The sequence below is a fragment of the Pseudonaja textilis genome, chromosome 1, assembly GCF_049901715.1.
Source record: "Pseudonaja textilis isolate UNSWEBS1 chromosome 1, rPseTex1.2, whole genome shotgun sequence".
NCBI classification, from domain to species: Eukaryota; Metazoa; Chordata; class Lepidosauria; order Squamata; family Elapidae; genus Pseudonaja; species Pseudonaja textilis.
In genome coordinates this window covers 325,448,035-325,466,502 of record NC_141990.1, presented here as the reverse complement: position 1 = coordinate 325,466,502, position 18,468 = coordinate 325,448,035, and the positions used below count along the sequence as shown (strand labels likewise).

Sequence of the window (18,468 nt, the reverse complement as noted above, 5' to 3'; positions counted from 1 at the left end):
GAGTGGTCAGTGTCTGGAATGCTCTACTTGACTCTGTGGTTTCTTCCCCAAACCCCAAAAATTTTAACCTTGTACTGTCTATTATTGACCTCACCCCTTTCCTAAGAGGTCTGTAGGAGGCGTGCATAAGCGCACCAACATTCCTACTGTCCCTGTCCTATTGTTTCTTTTATTTTTTTTAATTTTTCTTATATGTATCCATGTATTCATAACTATGTTTTTACTTATACCAATTATCTTGTAAACAATTGACAAAAATGAATGAATGAATGAATGAATGAATACTTGGAATAAATACTTGGTGTCTGTGGCGTTGCATCTACCACTCCGAGAAATTCTAGCTAACCTACTGTATTAAAAACAGGATTGTCGAGGTATGGAAAACTGAACTCAATTAATCTTTTAAGTTCTGTTTTAGTAAGGTTGTTCTTGCTGCCTTAAGCTTGTATTTACATCCATCAGAATAGGAATATTTCAAGTGTCCTCTTGTCTTTTTCTAAATTTGTAATTCTACATTGATATCAGGAAGACATCAGGGATTCTCCTTTTCTCCATTATTTTACTAGTGCATCCTTTTAAGTCTGTACCAAGTTCGGCACCCCAACTCACTGAGCCATTCCCAAAATCAATCTTCCTTCGATGCTTCTTTTGTTTTCACTGCTGTTTGCAAAGCAGTGTCTGGAACAGGAGGAAGCCCAGCTACCTTTGATAATTTTGGAAAGGTGTAAAGCAATCATCCTTCCTTGGATCTTGCAGACTTGAGTGAGCAGTATATAACAGCCTCTGATTTTGTTGAACTCCTGGCCTAGTATGTCCGCTAACTGGGCTTTTTGTATGAAAGAATGGAAAGAAAAGGAGGAAGAGTCATATAAGGTCATTTACTTTACTTAAATAAAAAGCATCAGGCTAGCATTTGTTTTCTTGTCTCAAGATTTTGTGTATAATGGATCTAGATATTAGATATAACAGAAGAGCAGAGTTGGAAGGGACCTTCGAGGTCATCTAATCCAACCCCCTGCTGAAGCAGGAGGTGTTATTCTAGACAAATGGTTATCCAATCTCGTCTTGAAAACCTCCAGTGTTGGATCACCCAAAACTTCTGAGGCAGTCAGTTCCAGTGGTTAATTGTTCTTACTGTCAGGAAATTTATCTTTAGTTCTAGGCTGGATCTCTCCTTGATTCTTCCTAGGAACCAGGAGGATCAACAGCCTTAGAAGCTATCAGGAATTGCATTTAGAAAATTGCAATACTGATTTTGATTTTATGTATAGAAAAAATACAGATTTGGGGTATAAGAGAAGTCTGTGGAATCAGAATGTTTTTCAACATCAGCAATGTTAAGAAAGGCAGACTTCAACTTCCAGAATTCCCCCACAAGTATTTTTTATTTATTTATTTGGTTTGTCAATCGCTTACAAGATAATAGGTAAAAGTATAAACATGAGTAAGAATACAGGAAATAGGTACAAATAAATGGGGACAATAGGCACGATGGTGCGCTTATGCACGCCCCTCACAGACCTCTTAGGAATGGGATGAGGTCAATAGTGGATAGTTTGAGGTTAAAGGAGTCAGGGTTTGAGGATATAGCTACAGAGTCAGGTAGTGCATTCCAGGCATTGACCACTCTTGCTGAAGTCGTACTTTCTGCAATCAAATTTGAAGCAGTTTACATTGAGTTTGTATCTGTTGTGCGCTCTTGTATTGTTGTGGTTGAAGCTGAAGTAGTCATTGACTGGTAGGACATTGTAGCAGATAATTTTGTGTGCTATGCTTAAGTCTAACCATAGGCGGTGTAGTTCCAGGTAGTCCAAGCCCAAAATCTCAAGCCTGGTGATATAGGGTATTCTGTATGCTTTAAATGTATCTTAAATGTATCTTAAAGTATGCTTTAAGGTGGGTGGCCTGCCTTCCATATTATGGACTTCCTCATTCTTCTAGTGACATGCCCATCCACAAGTAGCAGTCAGCGAGTGACCTTCATCATGATAGGTTCTAAAACAATTTTTTTTTTTATCCTAGAAGCTGGAAATGCTCAGAGCATTGAATTTTAGTACGCAAAGCGGATGCCTTACCTTTAGTGAATGCCCTTCTTTTGGCAGCTACAAAGTGCCGGGTTTGATCATATAAGAGCAATTCTGTGAATGAATAGAGAAGTTTCTGGCTTTAAGAAAGCTGATAAAGCGTACGTTCGCGTTTGTGTTTGTGTTCGTGTCAGAGAGATTGAGAAGAAATAGCAGTGATTGCACTTGAAAGAAATGAAAGGGTACAGAAAAGGCAAAGCACACGTCTGGAGAATAGGCTAAATTTCAGGCAGCAATAATTGTACATTTCCCAGTAAGCTTCCTATTTATTTCTATTGTTGGACGCATCACTCCTGCTCACCAAATTGTTTCTTCAATGGTGCGGAATATGAGAGGAATCATTTGGGGTCTGCTATTTTCTGTTGCTGTTAGATACATAGAAGCTGAATAACTAAGGGCTATTCTCTTTGGGACTGTCCATGCTCATTACACACAGTATTGTACCAGTAGTTCTGGAAAGTCCCTGCCTTTTGATAAGTACAGAGATGGAGAGATATATGAGTTATATATTATGTACATTATTGCATTTCATGCTTTCCTCTTTTTTTTTTGCCTATTGCTGATTTTAATAAATAAGCATCAGGCATCATATTTTGCTAGCTGTGCCACATGTAGGCTTACTCTGGTCTGGATATAGGGATTGACTGGGAGGGCTCTGGGCACAAACCAGATTGGAAATTATCCACAGTAATTTTTCAACATGCATTATATTAAGTTAGATAAGGGCTGCCTGGGTTTGATTGGGCTTAAGGTTGTAGCATTCAGGGGAAAAGACTGTGTAATTGGTGGGTTTGAGAAAGAATCTTCTCAGTCATGTTGCTAACTTTCTTTTAAGAGAAATAAAACTCCATAAATTTTACAGTCCTCCTGTTCAAAGCAAGCATTGTAATACAGTAACTCAGATACGGAAAATGGATGGATTGTCACGGTGGAACAAAATAAACAAACAAAAGATTGTGAAGATTGAGATCTTTTCCTCCACTTATCTCCCTTAAACAGAGCATTGGGCACAGATGAGGGTATTGCCACTTAGCGTCTTGATCTTGAACAATTTCAGGGCAGTTTGTGGATAGAAGACGATTCCTTTCCTGGTCTTTTTGTCATAGTTCCCAGTTCATTTCAAATCCATATCTTTGTCAGACTCAAGTTTATGGCCGCGATTATTTTGTAGCCCATCACTTTTCAACAATTCTGCCGACACTGTTTTAAGTAATCACCTCCATTCTCCTTCTCTCCAATTTCCCGTAGGTGGCAGAGCTGGAAACCCAGAGAGGCCACAATTCCTCAAGCGATATCCGGAAAGAGACCTGTCCAGCTTTAGAAGAGCTGGAACAGTTGGTGAAGGCCAAAGATGAGGTCAGTAGCTGCATCTCAGGTGTCTCTAGGGCAGAGCTGATAAATCCAGAAGTCCACAATTAAAAACAAAAAAAGAGATTCTGTGGGTGGTTTTATTATATAAGTAATTCTCCGATAAAGGAGAATAGTTGTAGCTCAGGATTGACATGAGGGGTCCATGGTGCACTCTGGGCTTGCTTTCTTGAAGACATTTCATTACCCAAACTCAGTAACATCATCCGTGCTAGTAAGTAGCAATAGCACTTAGACTTATATACCGCTTCACAGTACTTTACAGCCCTCTCTGAACGGTTTTACAGAGACAGCATAGTGCCCCCAATACTCTGGGTCCTCATTTTACTGACGATGGAAGAATGGAAGGATCTGGGTCAACCTTTAGCCAGTCAGGATCAAACTGCCAAACTGCAGGTCGCTGGCAGTCAGCAGAAGTAGCCTGCAATACTGCATTCTAACCACTGCACCACTACAGCTCAAGGAATTCTCTGTATACCAATAAAGGAGAATGTTTGTAGCTCAGGGTTGACATGAGGGGTCATTAGTGCTCTCTGGGCTTCCTTGTTTTCTTTGCAGACATTTCATTCCCTGGTCAGGTCATATCATCCATGTTGTAGCCTATAAAGCTACACAGGGCATAGAGTGTGGTGGTTTATTTGTGGGTCTGCCTCTCTGCCTCTACTCATCCCATCAAGCCCACCGGAAAGGGCATGCTGTGGGTCCCATTGATTAAGCAGTGTCCTCTGATGGGATGCAGGAGGGAGAGATTTTTCTGCCACCGCACCTGCCCTTTAGAACATCATTTCTCCACACACACCTCACCCCCAAGTGCCCCTCTGGGAGGTTAGATGGGACTCAAGCCTGCTTGCCTTTTGAAAGGTTCTAAAAGCACGGTTTTGTCAACCAACCTGGTTACATACAGTTTGGAGTCTGCAAGATGGTTATACTGATTGATCCGTGGCTTTTATATATTTGTTATTTTAATTTTGCTTTTAATTAGCTTGGTTATTATTTGGTTTTCAGGATTACAGGTAGTCCTCGGCTTACGACAATTCAGTTAGTGACCGTTGAAAGTTCCAACAGCACTGAAAGAAGGGACTTATGGCCGTTTTTCACAGTTATGTTACTTCCAGCATCCCTATGGTCATGTGGTCAAAATTCAGATGCTTGGCAACTGGTTCCTATTTATGACCATTGCTGTGTCCCAAGATCATGTAATCTCCTTTTGTGACCATCTGGCAAGCGAAGTCAATGGAGACTTCTCCTTAGTTCTAGGTTGAATCTCTCCTTGATTTTTCCTAGGAACCAGGAGGATCAACAGCCTTAGAAGCTATCCGAAAATTGCATTTAGAAAATTGCAACACTGATTTTGATTTTTGTATAAAAAAATACAAATTTGGGGTATAGGAGAAGCCTGTGGAATCAGAATGTTTCTCAACATCAGCAATGTTAAGAAAGGCAGACTTCAACTCCCAGAATTCCCCAGGCAGACTGCTTTAAGAGGGGTGGATTTCACTAAACAACTGGGTTGCTAACTTATCAACTGCAGTGATTCACTTAACAACTGAGGCAGGAAAAGTCGTAAAATGGACCAAAATTAACTTAACAAGCATCTCACTTAACAAGAGAAATGTTGGGCTCAATTGTGACCGTAAGTCAAGGACTACCTATATTGGCTTTTTACACTTTTCCTTCATTTTGTTTATTGTTATTTGGTTCTGTTTAACTACTTGTGAACCACCCAGAGTCACAAACGTGAGATGGGCAGCAGTACAAATAACACTAAATAAATAGCTACAATGAACCAGCCTAGAGTACAAACCCAGGTCACGTAAACGTGTTCATTGATCAGAGCCTTTGAATCCACAATTTGGGGTTAATTGAGTCAATTAGAGCGAAGCTACTTGCTCTTCAGTTGCAAAGGGCTCACGGAACCCGAGGCACTTCCTGGAGAAAAATGGACGGAGCATCTGCATTACCTTAATTGTCAGTTTGATTAATGTGATGGTGCTGCCAGAACTCCTGGCAAGGAGATTTGACTGGGCTAGCAGGTGATCCGATTAAATGCATTGAGGAAACACATCTTCAGAGGTCACCGGTGCTGGTTTGTTTTCCCGTCCTTTACTGCAGTAATTAGAATTTGCATGGATCTAATATCCAAGGTGATTGTGCTGGGGGCGCGTTGCCAACCTTCCCTTTCCTGGAATTGTGCAGGAGAGGTGATGGGTCGCCTGAAATACACCTGAGGTGTCTGACAACATATGTGAACCTCTGCCTATGTTTGTTGATACCATGTTGATTCCCTTTAAAAAACAAAACAAAACACTCCCCCAATTTTGCTCTCGGAATTTGACAAATTTCATGACTTTAATGACTGCAAAAAAAAGGAACAGAGGATGGATAATAACTGCCTGCCCTCATTTACATAAAGCTGAACTGAACGATTTTGTGCCCAAATTGCACTAAGACCAGAGCACTGACATTACTACGAGGAAGGCACAAGCATAGAATTCCACGAGTGCCTATCTTGAAAGGAGAAGGAGGAATCCCCCCAAATGTAAAACAGAAACGACAGTTGCGTCTCCAGGATCCTATTGCCAAATGCTACACCTTGTGCACCCGCAAACACAAATGGGAGCCAGTAGGACAGAGGTGCGCCTTCCCATCACACACAGCGAGCCAAACAAGCGGCCTAGCTAGTAATAGCATTACCGATGCATTATTGATGTATTGCTATGGCATGACTGATTCTGAAGCGCACGAATCCTCTTTCGCTATTCAGAAACAGAGCTCGACAGCCTTTTGCCTCCGGCTACTTCCCCTGCTTACCGTGCCTTCAATGAGCCCAGATGGAGAAGAGACTCAGCCAGGGACAGAAACGCTCAGGGGAGCCACACAAGAATAAGGAGCGCTCCATTCATGCACAATGACTGCAGTTGCCTCTAAGGGAGACCCAAAGCTTAAAAAGCAGGAAGAGACGAGAATAGGATCCAACTCACTATTTGAAAAAAGAAACGCACAGCTTTTGAAAAGTTCAATCCACGGTGCCTGCCTCCACAATTCGCCAGCATGTAGAATTGGACAAAGTGGCGGTATTCACCCCAAACCCTTAACCTAGTTCCCCATTACTGCAGACCCTACTGTGAGATCTAGCATCACTTATTCATGCTAATTGAGTCAACACCAATTATTTTGGAGAGCATTTCTACCCAGCTGCAATCAAATTACTCTAAGCAGTTTGATATGATTATGTTCCATTACATCAATGTCAACTGCTAGTGAACAGATGAGATCTTTTTTTCCCCCTAGGATAATCTTGTTTTCTAATTGGCCCATCAGGTTTTCCGGCAGAGTGTTTTCCACTGTTGTAATCAAGCCCATCCATCTTGTTGCTATTTCCCCCCCCCCCTTTCCCCCTACCTATCCCAGCATTGTGGACTTTTTTACATCTTCACAAAATACGATAATGTGAGGTCCTTTGTGCCTTGAGTGAGAACTGTGGGTTGGTTTGTTCTATGATCTGTTTGTTTGTTTTCTTGGATGCCCGTATTATTCTTAGGCATCTTCTCCAAAACAAAGTTCAAAAGCATCAATTCTCTTTCTATCCGGCATCTTCAAAATCCAACTTTTACTTCCGTAAGTGGAAATCATTGCCTGCACGATTCTGATTTTTTTATGGGATTGACCTGCCCCACCCGTGACGGCGGAGGAGCCATGCTGGAGATCCCATCGGCCAGAGAATTCCAGCTGGCAGGGTCCAGGAGGAGGGCCTCCTCCACCGTTACGCCTGCCCTCTGGAACATCCTGCCTCCCCACTCCCCCGAGAGAGGTCAGCTCCAACACCTCCCCCGTCCCCCGGTCTTCCATTAGGGCCTACAGACCTGGCTCTGCCACTTGGCTTGGGGCACCAAAGGAGGGGCTTCCTGTTGGAAGTGGCTGATAGATTAATATCAGATTTCATCTCCTCCCCCGCCCATCCCCGCTCATCCTACCCCCTCCCTCCCCATCTTTTAGCTATTATATTTTGTATTTTTATATAGTTATATAGTTTTATATTTTAATATGGTAAGCTGTCCAGAGTAACTCTGTGGTAAGATGGGCAGCCAATAAATATTATAGACAATAGATAGACAATAGATAGATAGACAGACAGACAGACGGACAGACATGATAGCAGTCTTCCAATATTGGAGCGGCTGCCACAGAGAGGAAGGGGTCAAGCTATTTTCTAAAGCACCTGTAGGCCAGACAAGGAATGATGGATGGAAACTGAACAAGGAGAGATTCAACCTGGAAATAAGGAGAAACTTTCTGACAGTGAGAACAATCAACCCATGGAACAGAAGTTGCCCTCGGAAGTTGTGGGAGCTTCATCACTTGAGACTTTCAAGAAGAGATTGGACTGCCATTTGTCAGAAATGGTGTAGGGTCTCCCGCTTGGGCAGGGGGGTTGGACTATATGACCTGTAAGGTCCTTTCCAACTCTTATTATCTGTTATTAGACAGACAGACAGCAGTTTCATGTAAACATTAAACGGTGTTGGGGAGAGAAGATTAGCCTGTAGAGAGTAAGGGAGGTGACCTTGACAGATGTATGCTAGAACCATTACTTAGACAAGGATGGCTAAAATATTGTTAGAGTCACAATAAACAAGTTAGTCTTCAGAATATTCAGGCAGAGACTTCCATGATCCACTGTATTATGACAAGACAGAGATGCATAGTACAATCAGATTTGTTAGATTCAGTTATTATAGCAAATCTTAAAAACAAAAAGTAGTTTTGGTCTTTTTGTGAATTTGATTTCCTGGTTTACCTAGTGTTGCTGACAGAGCCTTGGGCATTTGGATTCTGAGGGGTTCGTATAGGCTGGTTATAGGTCAGTTGCATCAACAGGCACATGGACCTACAACCAGTCTACGAACCCTTCAGAATCCAAATCAACCCTACAGCCAACCAGAGACGGCACCGACTCTCAACCAACCCACACAACTCTCTCCCACCTGCAGTTCATCTCCCAATGAGCCTGACCTGATGTAACCTCCCTATCACAAGTCCCATCACAAGAGTCACTGATGACTCACACCTGACCCCCCCCCAAGACCCTCACTTTGACACCCACACCTGAAGCCCTTATAAACAGGAGAACACTGGCATCCCCTAAACCGAGGGTGTCAAACTCGTGTCGTCATGGCGGCATCACGTGACGTAGCACAATTTCCCCCACCCCACCCTTCACCAAACTGGTTGTGGCTAAGGTGTGACACATCCAGCCTATGGGCCGGGAGTTTGACAGCCCTGCCCTAAACTCTGCTGAAGATATTACCTAGTCTGGTAATGAAACATTCGGAAACCAACCCACAAGCTCAGAGAACGGATCTTCACCTTCATCCTACACCCGAACTAGAGACACTTGCCACAATTGCAAAGGAGCAAGCGCATCACTCCATCCAAGTCCTGCCACAGGTCATCTGCAGGAGTGACTGATGCAGTTTGTATTCCGTGCCCAAGGGATTCTTCCCTTATTGCTCTCAGGATTGCCAGGTTCATTCGTTAGGATTTTTGAGAAGATACAGATAGTTGCAAGTGTAGCTCATCTTCCCGGTTTATGGCGTCTGTTTCCTTTGAACAAAATACCTTGAGGTTAAAACTACACCTCACGACTTGAGTCGATTAGAACACTCACACAATATCCGGACCATGAAAAGATCCCGTTACCTGTATTATGTGAATCTTCTATTGAGCAGGATTTTTTCCTAACTGCCCTCTCCGTTTGCAGGCTCCTGTACCTGATCATCAGTGCCAAAAACTGAAGAGAGCAGCCATAATTTGAAGACGATAGTCCAAAAATGTTTCATTTCACCTGAAAGTTTAATCTGCACTGTTTCCCAAAATATATTGTGGAAGTACGAATTACATTTTTCACGCTCGGTTTTGTTTTAACATAGCTTCTCCGTTTTCTTTCATGACATCCTCCCTCCCTACTTACGCTTCAGGAGCTTCAACAACTGAGAAGCCAAAAGGGGCTGCAGCAGCAACCAGATGATGAATACGAGGAAACTCGTCAAAAGGTGCAGGTAACAAAGACAACGGAGAGTGAGAAATGGTTATGGAAAATGTCCACGGGAGGACATGACAAAATACCTGTATGGGTGGGTTTCTTTGCCACCAAGCAGCTTGGGTTGTGAACAGTTCTGACACGATTCATTTCATCGTTTCTTCCTGATTTGCTTTCCTCTTGACCCAACGGTGCTTTTTTCAAGAGGCAACTAGACTTTCTGGTTTTTCTTTGAAGACGTTTCGCTTCTCATCCAAGAAGGTTTTTCAGCTCTGACTGGATGGTGGGGAATGGAAGGATTTATACTCCTTGCAGACAGCTGGTCATTTGCATGCTTTTATTTAGAGAGTCGTTAAGGCCCTCTGGAGGTTTATCTGTGTCCTCAGGGTCTACTGTCTACTGTAGATCTGCACATGGCTCCCTGCATTGTACTGCATATTCCATGTTGCTCAGTTTGTGTCTGGGTGTTTTATCCTTGGGGTGGACAAGCTTCTGGGAAACGAAACAACCACTTCATAAATGCCTGGCACAACATAGGAGAACAAACCCATCAGGACGAGATTCAGCAATCCCTCTTCATTTAAAAGACAAAGGCCACTCTTTGGAAGACAACACAGTCCACATTTTGGACAGAGAGGACTGTTGGTTTGAAAGAAGGGTCAAAGAGGCCATAGATATCAAAATTGAACAGTTCTCTCTCAACAGAACGAGAGGGATATGACATCATCCATCTCCAGTCTACAACACAATCCTTTCAACAGTTCCAAGAAGGCTCCACACCCATTTGCACTACTCATCCTTCCATTCCCCACCATTCAGTCAGAGCTGAAGAAGCGAAGCGTCTTCAAAGGAAAACCGGAAAGTCCAGCTGCCTCTTGAAAAAAAGCACCCTTGGGACAACCAGGATCCAGATGACTGAGAATCTCAATAGACTTTCAACCTTCTGGTTGACGTTATTTCTCTTAATCCTAGCTTATGAATATTTGAAGCTGCCTTACGCCAGATCAGATGCCTCTAGTCCAGAATGACCAGTATCCATAACTTTGTCTGGGTTCCCACAGGGAAAACTTTTCCCTTTTTCTGCAACAGAAAGGAGGAGGTGCCGGGGGGGAGGGGGCGGGGAGTCGGCGTAAGAAGCTCAGGTTCTTCTTCAAAGAGCCAATCCAGGCCTTTCCAAGGTCATGGATATTTGATTTCCAGGTGAATAGAATAGAATATTTTATTGGCCAAGTGTGATTGGACACACAAGGAATTTGTCTTGGTGTAAATACTCTCAGAATACATAAAAGAAAAGATACATTCATTAAGAATCAAGAATCATAACATACAACACTTAATGATAGTCATAGGGTACAAATAAGCAATCAAATCATCCTAGGAAACAGTCAATAGAAATCGTAAGGATACAAGCGACAAAGTTACAGTCCTACAGTCACAAGTGGGAGGGGATGGGTGATAAGGAGTGATGAGAAGATTAACAGTAATAGTAGCGCACTCTTTGTAACTAGTTGAACAGTGTTGAGTGAATGATTTGTTTAGCAGAGTGATGGCATTAGGGGAAAAAACTGTCCTTGTGTCTAGTTGTTCTGGTGTGCAGTGTTCTATAGTGCCGTTTTGAGGGAAGGAGTTGAAACAGTTTATGTCCGGGATGTAAACATTTTCACACCCTCTTTTTGACTCGTGCAGTATACAGGTCCTCCGTTGAAGGCAGGTGGGTAGTAATTGTTTTTTCTGCAGTCCTAATCACTCTCTGAAGTCTGTGTCTGCCCGGTTGGGTTTCAGAACCAAACCAGACAGTTACAGAGGTGCAGATGACGGACTCAGTGATTCCTCTGTAGAACAGGATCAGCAGTGGTTGAGCACTCTTCCTTGTTCTCTCTTTAGGACCTAGAGAGACAGAACACAGAGCTGGAGCGGCGCTTGCATTTGGCCGAACAGTCTCTCTCAGAGACGCTTTCTGAAAGGGAGAAGATGTACCAGGAGGTATCCAAATTGGCAGAGATCATGGACATGAAAATCTTTGAGCTGAGTGAGCTCAGACAAGACTTGGCTAAACTCGTGGAGAGCAATTAAACCAGGAAACAGAGGAAGAGCCAACCCTCCTTTAACCCTGGCTTGGTGGGCGTGGGCGATCAGTACGGACATGAAGTGAAGACTGCTTGACTTGTCCAGTGCTTGCATCCTTTCTCCTCTGTTTGACACTTTGGGAGAAGCGAGTCTAGAGGAGGTCGCGACTGGAGAGGACCTCCAAGCCAGTTTCTCCAGCCTTATTTTCCTTTCAGATGCTTCCATTTCTATAAACCGTGGCGTGTTTTTTGCCTGTCCCGAGGCAGTACGATGGGTTTTTCCAGCCCAGTAGTTTTTGATAGAGAATTCTTAACTCTTCCCCTCAGCCATCCCGAGGCACCAATGGCCGAGTCAAAGTCCCCCTATTGTTCCTGTAACCCTGTTGTGTGTTGTGTTTTTAGCAAGACTGCTTTTTATAGATGACTAAAAGCTCCCGTGTGCAGTCAAGCACTCCTACAGAATCCATTTGGGGAAGAAATTTTGAGAAAGGACGGTTCTTCTTTTCTCTCCTTCTTTTATTATTATATGTATCGTGGGGGGGGGGCTGTTTGTTTTTAATCTCAAAATAAGCACTGAATATTTTTTAGCAAATCTGCAAACTCTGAGAGTCTGCTCAAAAAACTGGAAAAAAAGGAAGGCACGAGTGGGAGGGTGTGAAGGCCACAGTGAAAAGGGGGATCCCTAGGAAGGGCGTGTGCGCGTGTGCGCACGCGCAAGCCGCACCATTTCTCAGTTTGACAGCTGCCAAACACTGATGAATTAGGATAGGCTAAAGGTACCTTCTTTCTTTTTCTGTCTGACAAAGCAATGCAATTCACACACAGCACCAAGCAATAGATTCAGAAGTGGGGGAAAGGAGGGAGTTTGCAGGAACGCAAGTTCTAGCATGCACTGCTGTTACTTAGCTTCCTTCAACCTGGCACCATGATAGCCAGGAATGATGGGTGGTGAATACTCAGAGAGCACCTGGTTTGGGAAAGGTGTTTCTTGATTTAATTCCCCTTTCCTCGTCTTTATTACTTCAAACACGAGGCTTGAAAGAGGAGGCTAACCTGTCACATCACTCAGAGAATTATTATAAGGGGTTCAGTTTTGCCCTCAGACAGCCCTGGATTTGTTTGGAGCTAAAGTCCTTCTCTCCAGTGAGCCAGTAGAGCTTCCTTAGGAATCGACTGATCTGTTCCCGTTCTGAATTAGAACTCTAGAAAGACCCCATAGGAAGGTGGGCTCTGTAGCACGCCCATGTCTGCCACAAGTTGGCGTTTTCAGGCTTTGAGAATGGAAAATGAGACAGAAAGAGGCATGGTGGTCCTTGCTCTCTTGTTACCTACTTCATGGCACCCTGAGTTAGTCCTGGGTTTCCCTTTTCACTCCCAAAAGCAAGAGAACCCGGGGTGGGAAGCAGCAGCCTCCACCTTCTTTGGCAGCAACTGAGCTGACCGAAGAATGTCTTATCGATCTGACATACAATATCCATCCCAGACTGTTTCCTAGTGGCACATAAAAGTCAGGCAGCTGGCCAGGGACGGAGAGGACTGAGTTAGCCATGGGCAAATAGTCTACATCTGCCCGTGAGTCATAAGGGCCTTTGAGAATCCGGCACGCTTCTGGAAAGGTAGCAGCAGCAGCAGCAGCAGCTTGTGAAAAGATCCCTCAGAATGGGCTGAGCATTGCTTTCTGGAGATGTGATCTGCAAAGAGAACAAGGCCCCGCCCCCCGCTCTCCACGCCCCTCCCCTCCATTCCCGACCCCCCCCTCTCAAGAACCCAAGTCTCTGGGCTTAGTTACAATATGGTTCTTCTGCTCGTTTGGGTACTGTTTGCAGTTTGATAACATGGTAATAATGGTGTCAGTGAAAGTTTTTTTTTTTAATTGATATTTTCTGGTTTAGTGCTATATGGTTGGAACAATAACCCAAGAAGTGATTTGTATGGACAAAACCTTTGTGTGACTCTCTTGAATTTCTTCACAGTTGCAACCGGCAAAGGGAAATCCCGCGGGGAGACTGACGTGCTTCGTTCTAAATTTAACTTTCCATTGTAAGATTCTAACACTTTTTGATTTTTAACATAAGAGTGAGAACATAAGAAGAATCTCGTTGGATCTGCCCTGCCTGTTGCACCCAGCATCATTGTTTCCAGCACTGGCTGAATAGCTTTAGAAGGAGGAGATGGAGCTTTGCAGTTTGTCCCTTTGCAGTCAGTAATAAGGTACATTACTTCTAAGACTGGAGATCCTGGTTAATGCCTGATGTAGTGCACATACATTTGTCTGTAATCTTTCAAAGTCCATTAAGTCAACTTTTCATTTGGAATCATTATATATTGAGAGAGAAGAATTAAGTGATTCCCAGTGAAATCTGCAAAAGTGACAGGTTGAATAATGGATTTATCAAGTCCAAGGCTGGAAGTAAAATACCTCATGTTGTTGGCTTCCTATTATTAGTAGAAAAAATAGATCCCGTCATAATGACATCTAAACAGCTGGAGCCAGAATTCAGAGTTTAAGAATACATTTGAACCTGTGCGATTGTCCTTAAGGATCCTGATTCGTGTTTAGTGGAGGGTTAATAAGACGGTCCAAGTCTCACATTTTCTTCTTTGCCTTCCCCCCCCCCTCTTTTCATGGCAGAAATTTAACTGAAATGTTGGTTTGATATCAGCCACTCTTGCTTAACACTACAGGGCTGATTGTGATAGAATTTGGAATAACCTCCCCAGTGTACCTATACATATCCGGGTAAATTGAAACCCCACTCATAGCAAGCTTATAGCTCGGTGATGAAGGGAAGGAACCAGTGGTGGGATTCAATTTTTTTTTACTACCGGTTCTGTGGGTGTGACTTGGTGGGCATGGCTATGTAGTCATGTGACTAGGGGTGTGTCAAAAGACAAAGTCACTTTCTGGAGCAGGGGGTTGGACTAGATGATCTCCAGGTACCTTCCAGCCCCGGATTACTGGACTGTTTCAAAGCATCCTCTAAAGCTGCGTCTAGTGCCAAGGTTTGTGGTCCTTCCTTCCTCTCCTTTTTTCCTCCCTCCCTCCCTCCCTCTCTTTTTTTCCTTTCTCTTTCTCTTTCTTTCTCCCCTCCCTCCCTCTTTCTTTTTTTCTTTCGCAGGACCCCACTCCAGCACCCCGTTTTGGGCCTGGTAGGCCTCAGGGACGCCTCTTGGGAGATGAAAAAAGAAGCATTTTAGTGGGGGGGGGGAATCAGCTGTGCCATGCAATTTAGATTAGCTAGAAAGTAAGAAATCCGATGATTTCCTGCTTTCTAACTCATCTAAATCATGTGGCACAGCTGATTGTCGACCAGCCGATCATCGGAAATACCTGTTCTGGCAGAACTGGTAGTATTGTTTACTACCAGTTCAGCCAAACCAGGCCAAGCCAGTAGAATACCTCCACTGGAAGGAACAGGTAACCTGCAGGTCTTTTCTTTTCCAACTTCTTTGAACAGTTTCCTTCCACTTGGATGAAATCGGGGCACCTTAGCAAGACCTGAGATCGGCCTTCTCTTTCCAGAGACTTTCCTGTCCTTCTCTGTATGTTAACTGTTTTCTTAAGATCAAAACTAAGCTTACCGCTGTTTGCTCCTCTGAGATCAAGTCAGGATGATTCCCTGACGCTTGAGCTCATTGTCCTGCCCTGTCAGAGACAGCGCAGCTCCTTCTACTGTCCTTGAAGTCACCACGATGGATCAGGACAGGAACGGCAGTCATGGGCCACGGGTGGCTCCGTAGGCTCTTTGCAAGGTTGGCAGTCTGTGGAGGTTTCCTGATTTTTGTCCGAAAAGGGATTAGTGATGCGCTTATTAACATCACTAAAAATTAAAAAAAAAACCTCACTTGCTAAAAGAACAAAACAAATGTAACCCCCTGCAAAACGATCGTTTTAAGCGTCCTGGCTGCAGAAAGGCTGAGCTCTGCTAGATTAAGGGCACGGGGTCGAATCATGCAGCCAGGACTATTTCAAGCCATTTTATGCCCGGCATCTCTGCCACTGGAGGGGTTCTTCTTTCCTTGTTACAGCCGGTCCTGAATAGAAAGGATATTTCAACGCAAAGGAGGTTTTTCGCTGAAAGGGGACTTTGCACTACTGGGACCAAAATCACAGCTCAACAAACAAGCTTTTGCTCAGGAAAGCCATCCTGTCTCCCTCTGCCGGTCCCTCGTTCTAATCGTCCAGGCAGCAGAGATGGAGCTATGAAGGGGGCGGGGGAGGGGAAAGGATGAATCTGCTGAGAAAGTGAATTGTTCATTTATTCATGAAAGAATGTAACAGTTGAAGAAGGCCCTCAACGACTGCAAACCAGGGAGGGATCACAGACCCCATTTTGCACCCAACTAGAAAGGATGGAGGAAGCCCCACTGTGCCTGTCTGTAAATCGGTCCTTATAGCATGCACTACAGCCATATCAAGCCTGTCACCTGGAGACCTTGGTTAGTCCCTCAGTACTTTCAGTCTTCCTTCCCTTGGGATTATTTCCTTGTTCGTTTTGGTTGAACGAACCCATTCTTTTTGTCCTATTATCTTCAAGTGATAAGGATTCCCTCCGCGTGTTCATCTGGCTTTTTTTTTTTTTTTCAGCAAGTTGCCAGGTTTTGGATCCAGCATACAGTCTCTTGGCTCCTCATTCAAAGCCTTGTTCTTGTCCAATGAAAGGCTGTTAATTGACTATTTTTGCAACATGAACGATTGAGGACAATTCCAAACATCTCTCTTAAGCCACTCGTCTCTGTCTTGCTGGCTGGAAAGGAAGGGAGCTTGAGAGGTGGCTGTCTAGATGTAAAGCGTTGACAATCACACTGTTCTGCCCAAAGGCTGGTTATCGTGTCCCTAATTGTTGGATTCTGCTCCTGCTTCACCTTCAACAGGGGTCTCCAACCTTGGCAACTTTACAATTTATGGACTTCAACTCCCAGAATTCCTCAGCCAGCTGCCAAGAGTAGAGACCCCTGGCCTACAACCACTTTCAGCAGTTCTCTGACTGGAAGTATATAAATCCTTCCACTCCCTACCAGTTAGTTAGAATGGAAGAAGCTTCTTTGATGAGAAGTGAAATGTTTTCAAAGGAAAAACAACAAGAAAGTCCAGTTGCCTTTTGAAAAAAGCATCTTTGGGACAACCAATGGAAGGATTTATATTCTTCCAATCAGCTGGTTATTAGCACGCAGGGTTGTTAAGGCCAGTTGATGTCAGGGCTCCAGCATCCACCCCTATTTAAATCATGAGTCTCCAGCCGCATCTCTCGTAGTTTTTTAAAAAACCTTTTATTAGGAGTGAACATGCCGGTACCACCTGGGTGCAGCCGACTCTGAGATACATCATTCATTTCACCCTTGATCCTGGTCTTCCCCCAATCCCTGGATGTATATTCTCTAATGGGACACATCCATAGCCAAGAATCATCAATCATGCTCTCCAGCAGTAATCTTGCTTGATAATAATAAGCTTTGGCCGCCTAACAATTATCTATGAAAGCATTTAAGGAATGCACTCCTTCCCCCATTCCCTTTCTTCTGACAACTCTAAAAGACCAGGGAAATATTTTTGAGTTGACACTTGAGAGGTTACCTATATCCTCAGAGTCACCTGAATCAGAGTACAAACGGGTGTGGAACCTTCTTGGAACAGCCGAAAGTGTCTATCGCTTGCTTTTCTGGCATAGACGTGATAGATCAGAGTATCCTCAGAGTTGAAATCCACAGGTCTTAAGGTTACCAAGGTTGGACATCCCTGAAACTAGAAGGAAGGGAGAATGCCACCAAGAGCACCCATTGGCTGGTTTAAAAGTAGGTTTCTCCTACAATAAATTTAAATGCCGCAGATAGTCCATACAGCACCGTTGTGCTGACAGAAGATACTTTTGATACAGCAAGAAAAAATAGAAGTTGCCTTCTCAACAGGCTAGGAACGGATTAAGGATGGTGTGGGCTTATGTCCTCCAGAATCAAGAAGTGGACAATATTTTAGATAACTAGGCAGGTCCCATAGTTTTTATTCTTTACTCCCTCAGTTCATGCTGTATATAAATGAGACGGGAATGAAAACTTAAAATGACCAGCGAAGGTGAAGTTCCTAGAGCTACTTCATTTTTGTGGGGCTATTCTAGGACTTCAGCTGTCACATGTTATCTGCTCTTGACCCATTTAAACCTGTCATACCAATAGAGCTTTCAGCAGTTTTCAGACCAACTGCTTTTCTATTGGATGGTATTCTTCGTAGTCTATCATTTCCAATAGGCTCGTTTAAATATTGTAGGATCTCCATAAATTAGCATGATTTAATGAAAGGACCCAGCCGGAATTCCCATTTGCGGCTTTAAAGGTCAATACCAAAAATTTAAATTGTGCTTAGTAAGCAACTGGCTACTTACTCAGATCTTTTTAATGGGCAGCATTGGATCTCAAGTCACAGCCTGGATGTCATGACTTTATAATTTATGGACCCTTTTAAGAGAAGCCCTGCATAAAACACATTGCGTTGGTCAAGTTGGATGTAACCAAGCTATGGACAACTACCGCCAATCTAATCCATTGGCCGTTAGCCATAATTATGCAAATCCAGCTGTTGAGCACAGTTGCTATCTGAGTACAAACTCTGGGTCATGGAGCACCTCCAAATAGCAAACATCCTGTTTTGGGGCAAGGAACCCTTAAAGGTCACCGGTCCTGGTTTATTAAGAGCATCCCTGTTATCTGGATTTAATTTATTTTCCTTTATCCACAAATCTCTGTATCCTTTTGTTATCCTTTATAACTGCTGGTAACAGTCTAGTGTCTTTGATTTTTCTTCCCTCTCATTTATCTTTGGGGAGTTTTCCTTAAGAACATTAAATTGCAGTACAGATGATTTTCCATCTCTTTCCGATTGGTTGGGATGAAGCTAAAAATAAATCTCTGGGTTCCT

The 18,468-nt window shown here is 43.5% G+C and overlaps 1 protein-coding gene across 7 annotated transcripts in view; it reads left to right on the top strand.

The window, feature by feature from the left end:
- Positions 1-13,499, top strand: part of HOMER3 (homer scaffold protein 3) — a 49,442-nt gene extending 35,943 nt beyond the window's left edge. For 3 of the 7 annotated variants that reach the window (XM_087920647.1, XM_087920655.1, XM_087920643.1), the window contains 3 exons: positions 3,333-3,440; positions 9,431-9,511; positions 11,377-13,499. In XM_087920647.1, coding sequence (XP_087776773.1) covers positions 3,333-3,440; positions 9,431-9,511; positions 11,377-11,565 — 378 coding nt within the window. In that variant the 3' untranslated portion in view covers positions 11,566-13,499. Of the gene's footprint in view, positions 1-3,332; positions 3,441-6,216; positions 6,428-9,430; positions 9,512-11,376 lie in introns of those variants that run through there. The other 4 variants (XM_087920658.1, XM_087920661.1, XM_087920652.1 and 1 more) reach the window with 2 other exon arrangements.
- Positions 13,500-18,468: the final 4,969 nt, after the last annotated feature.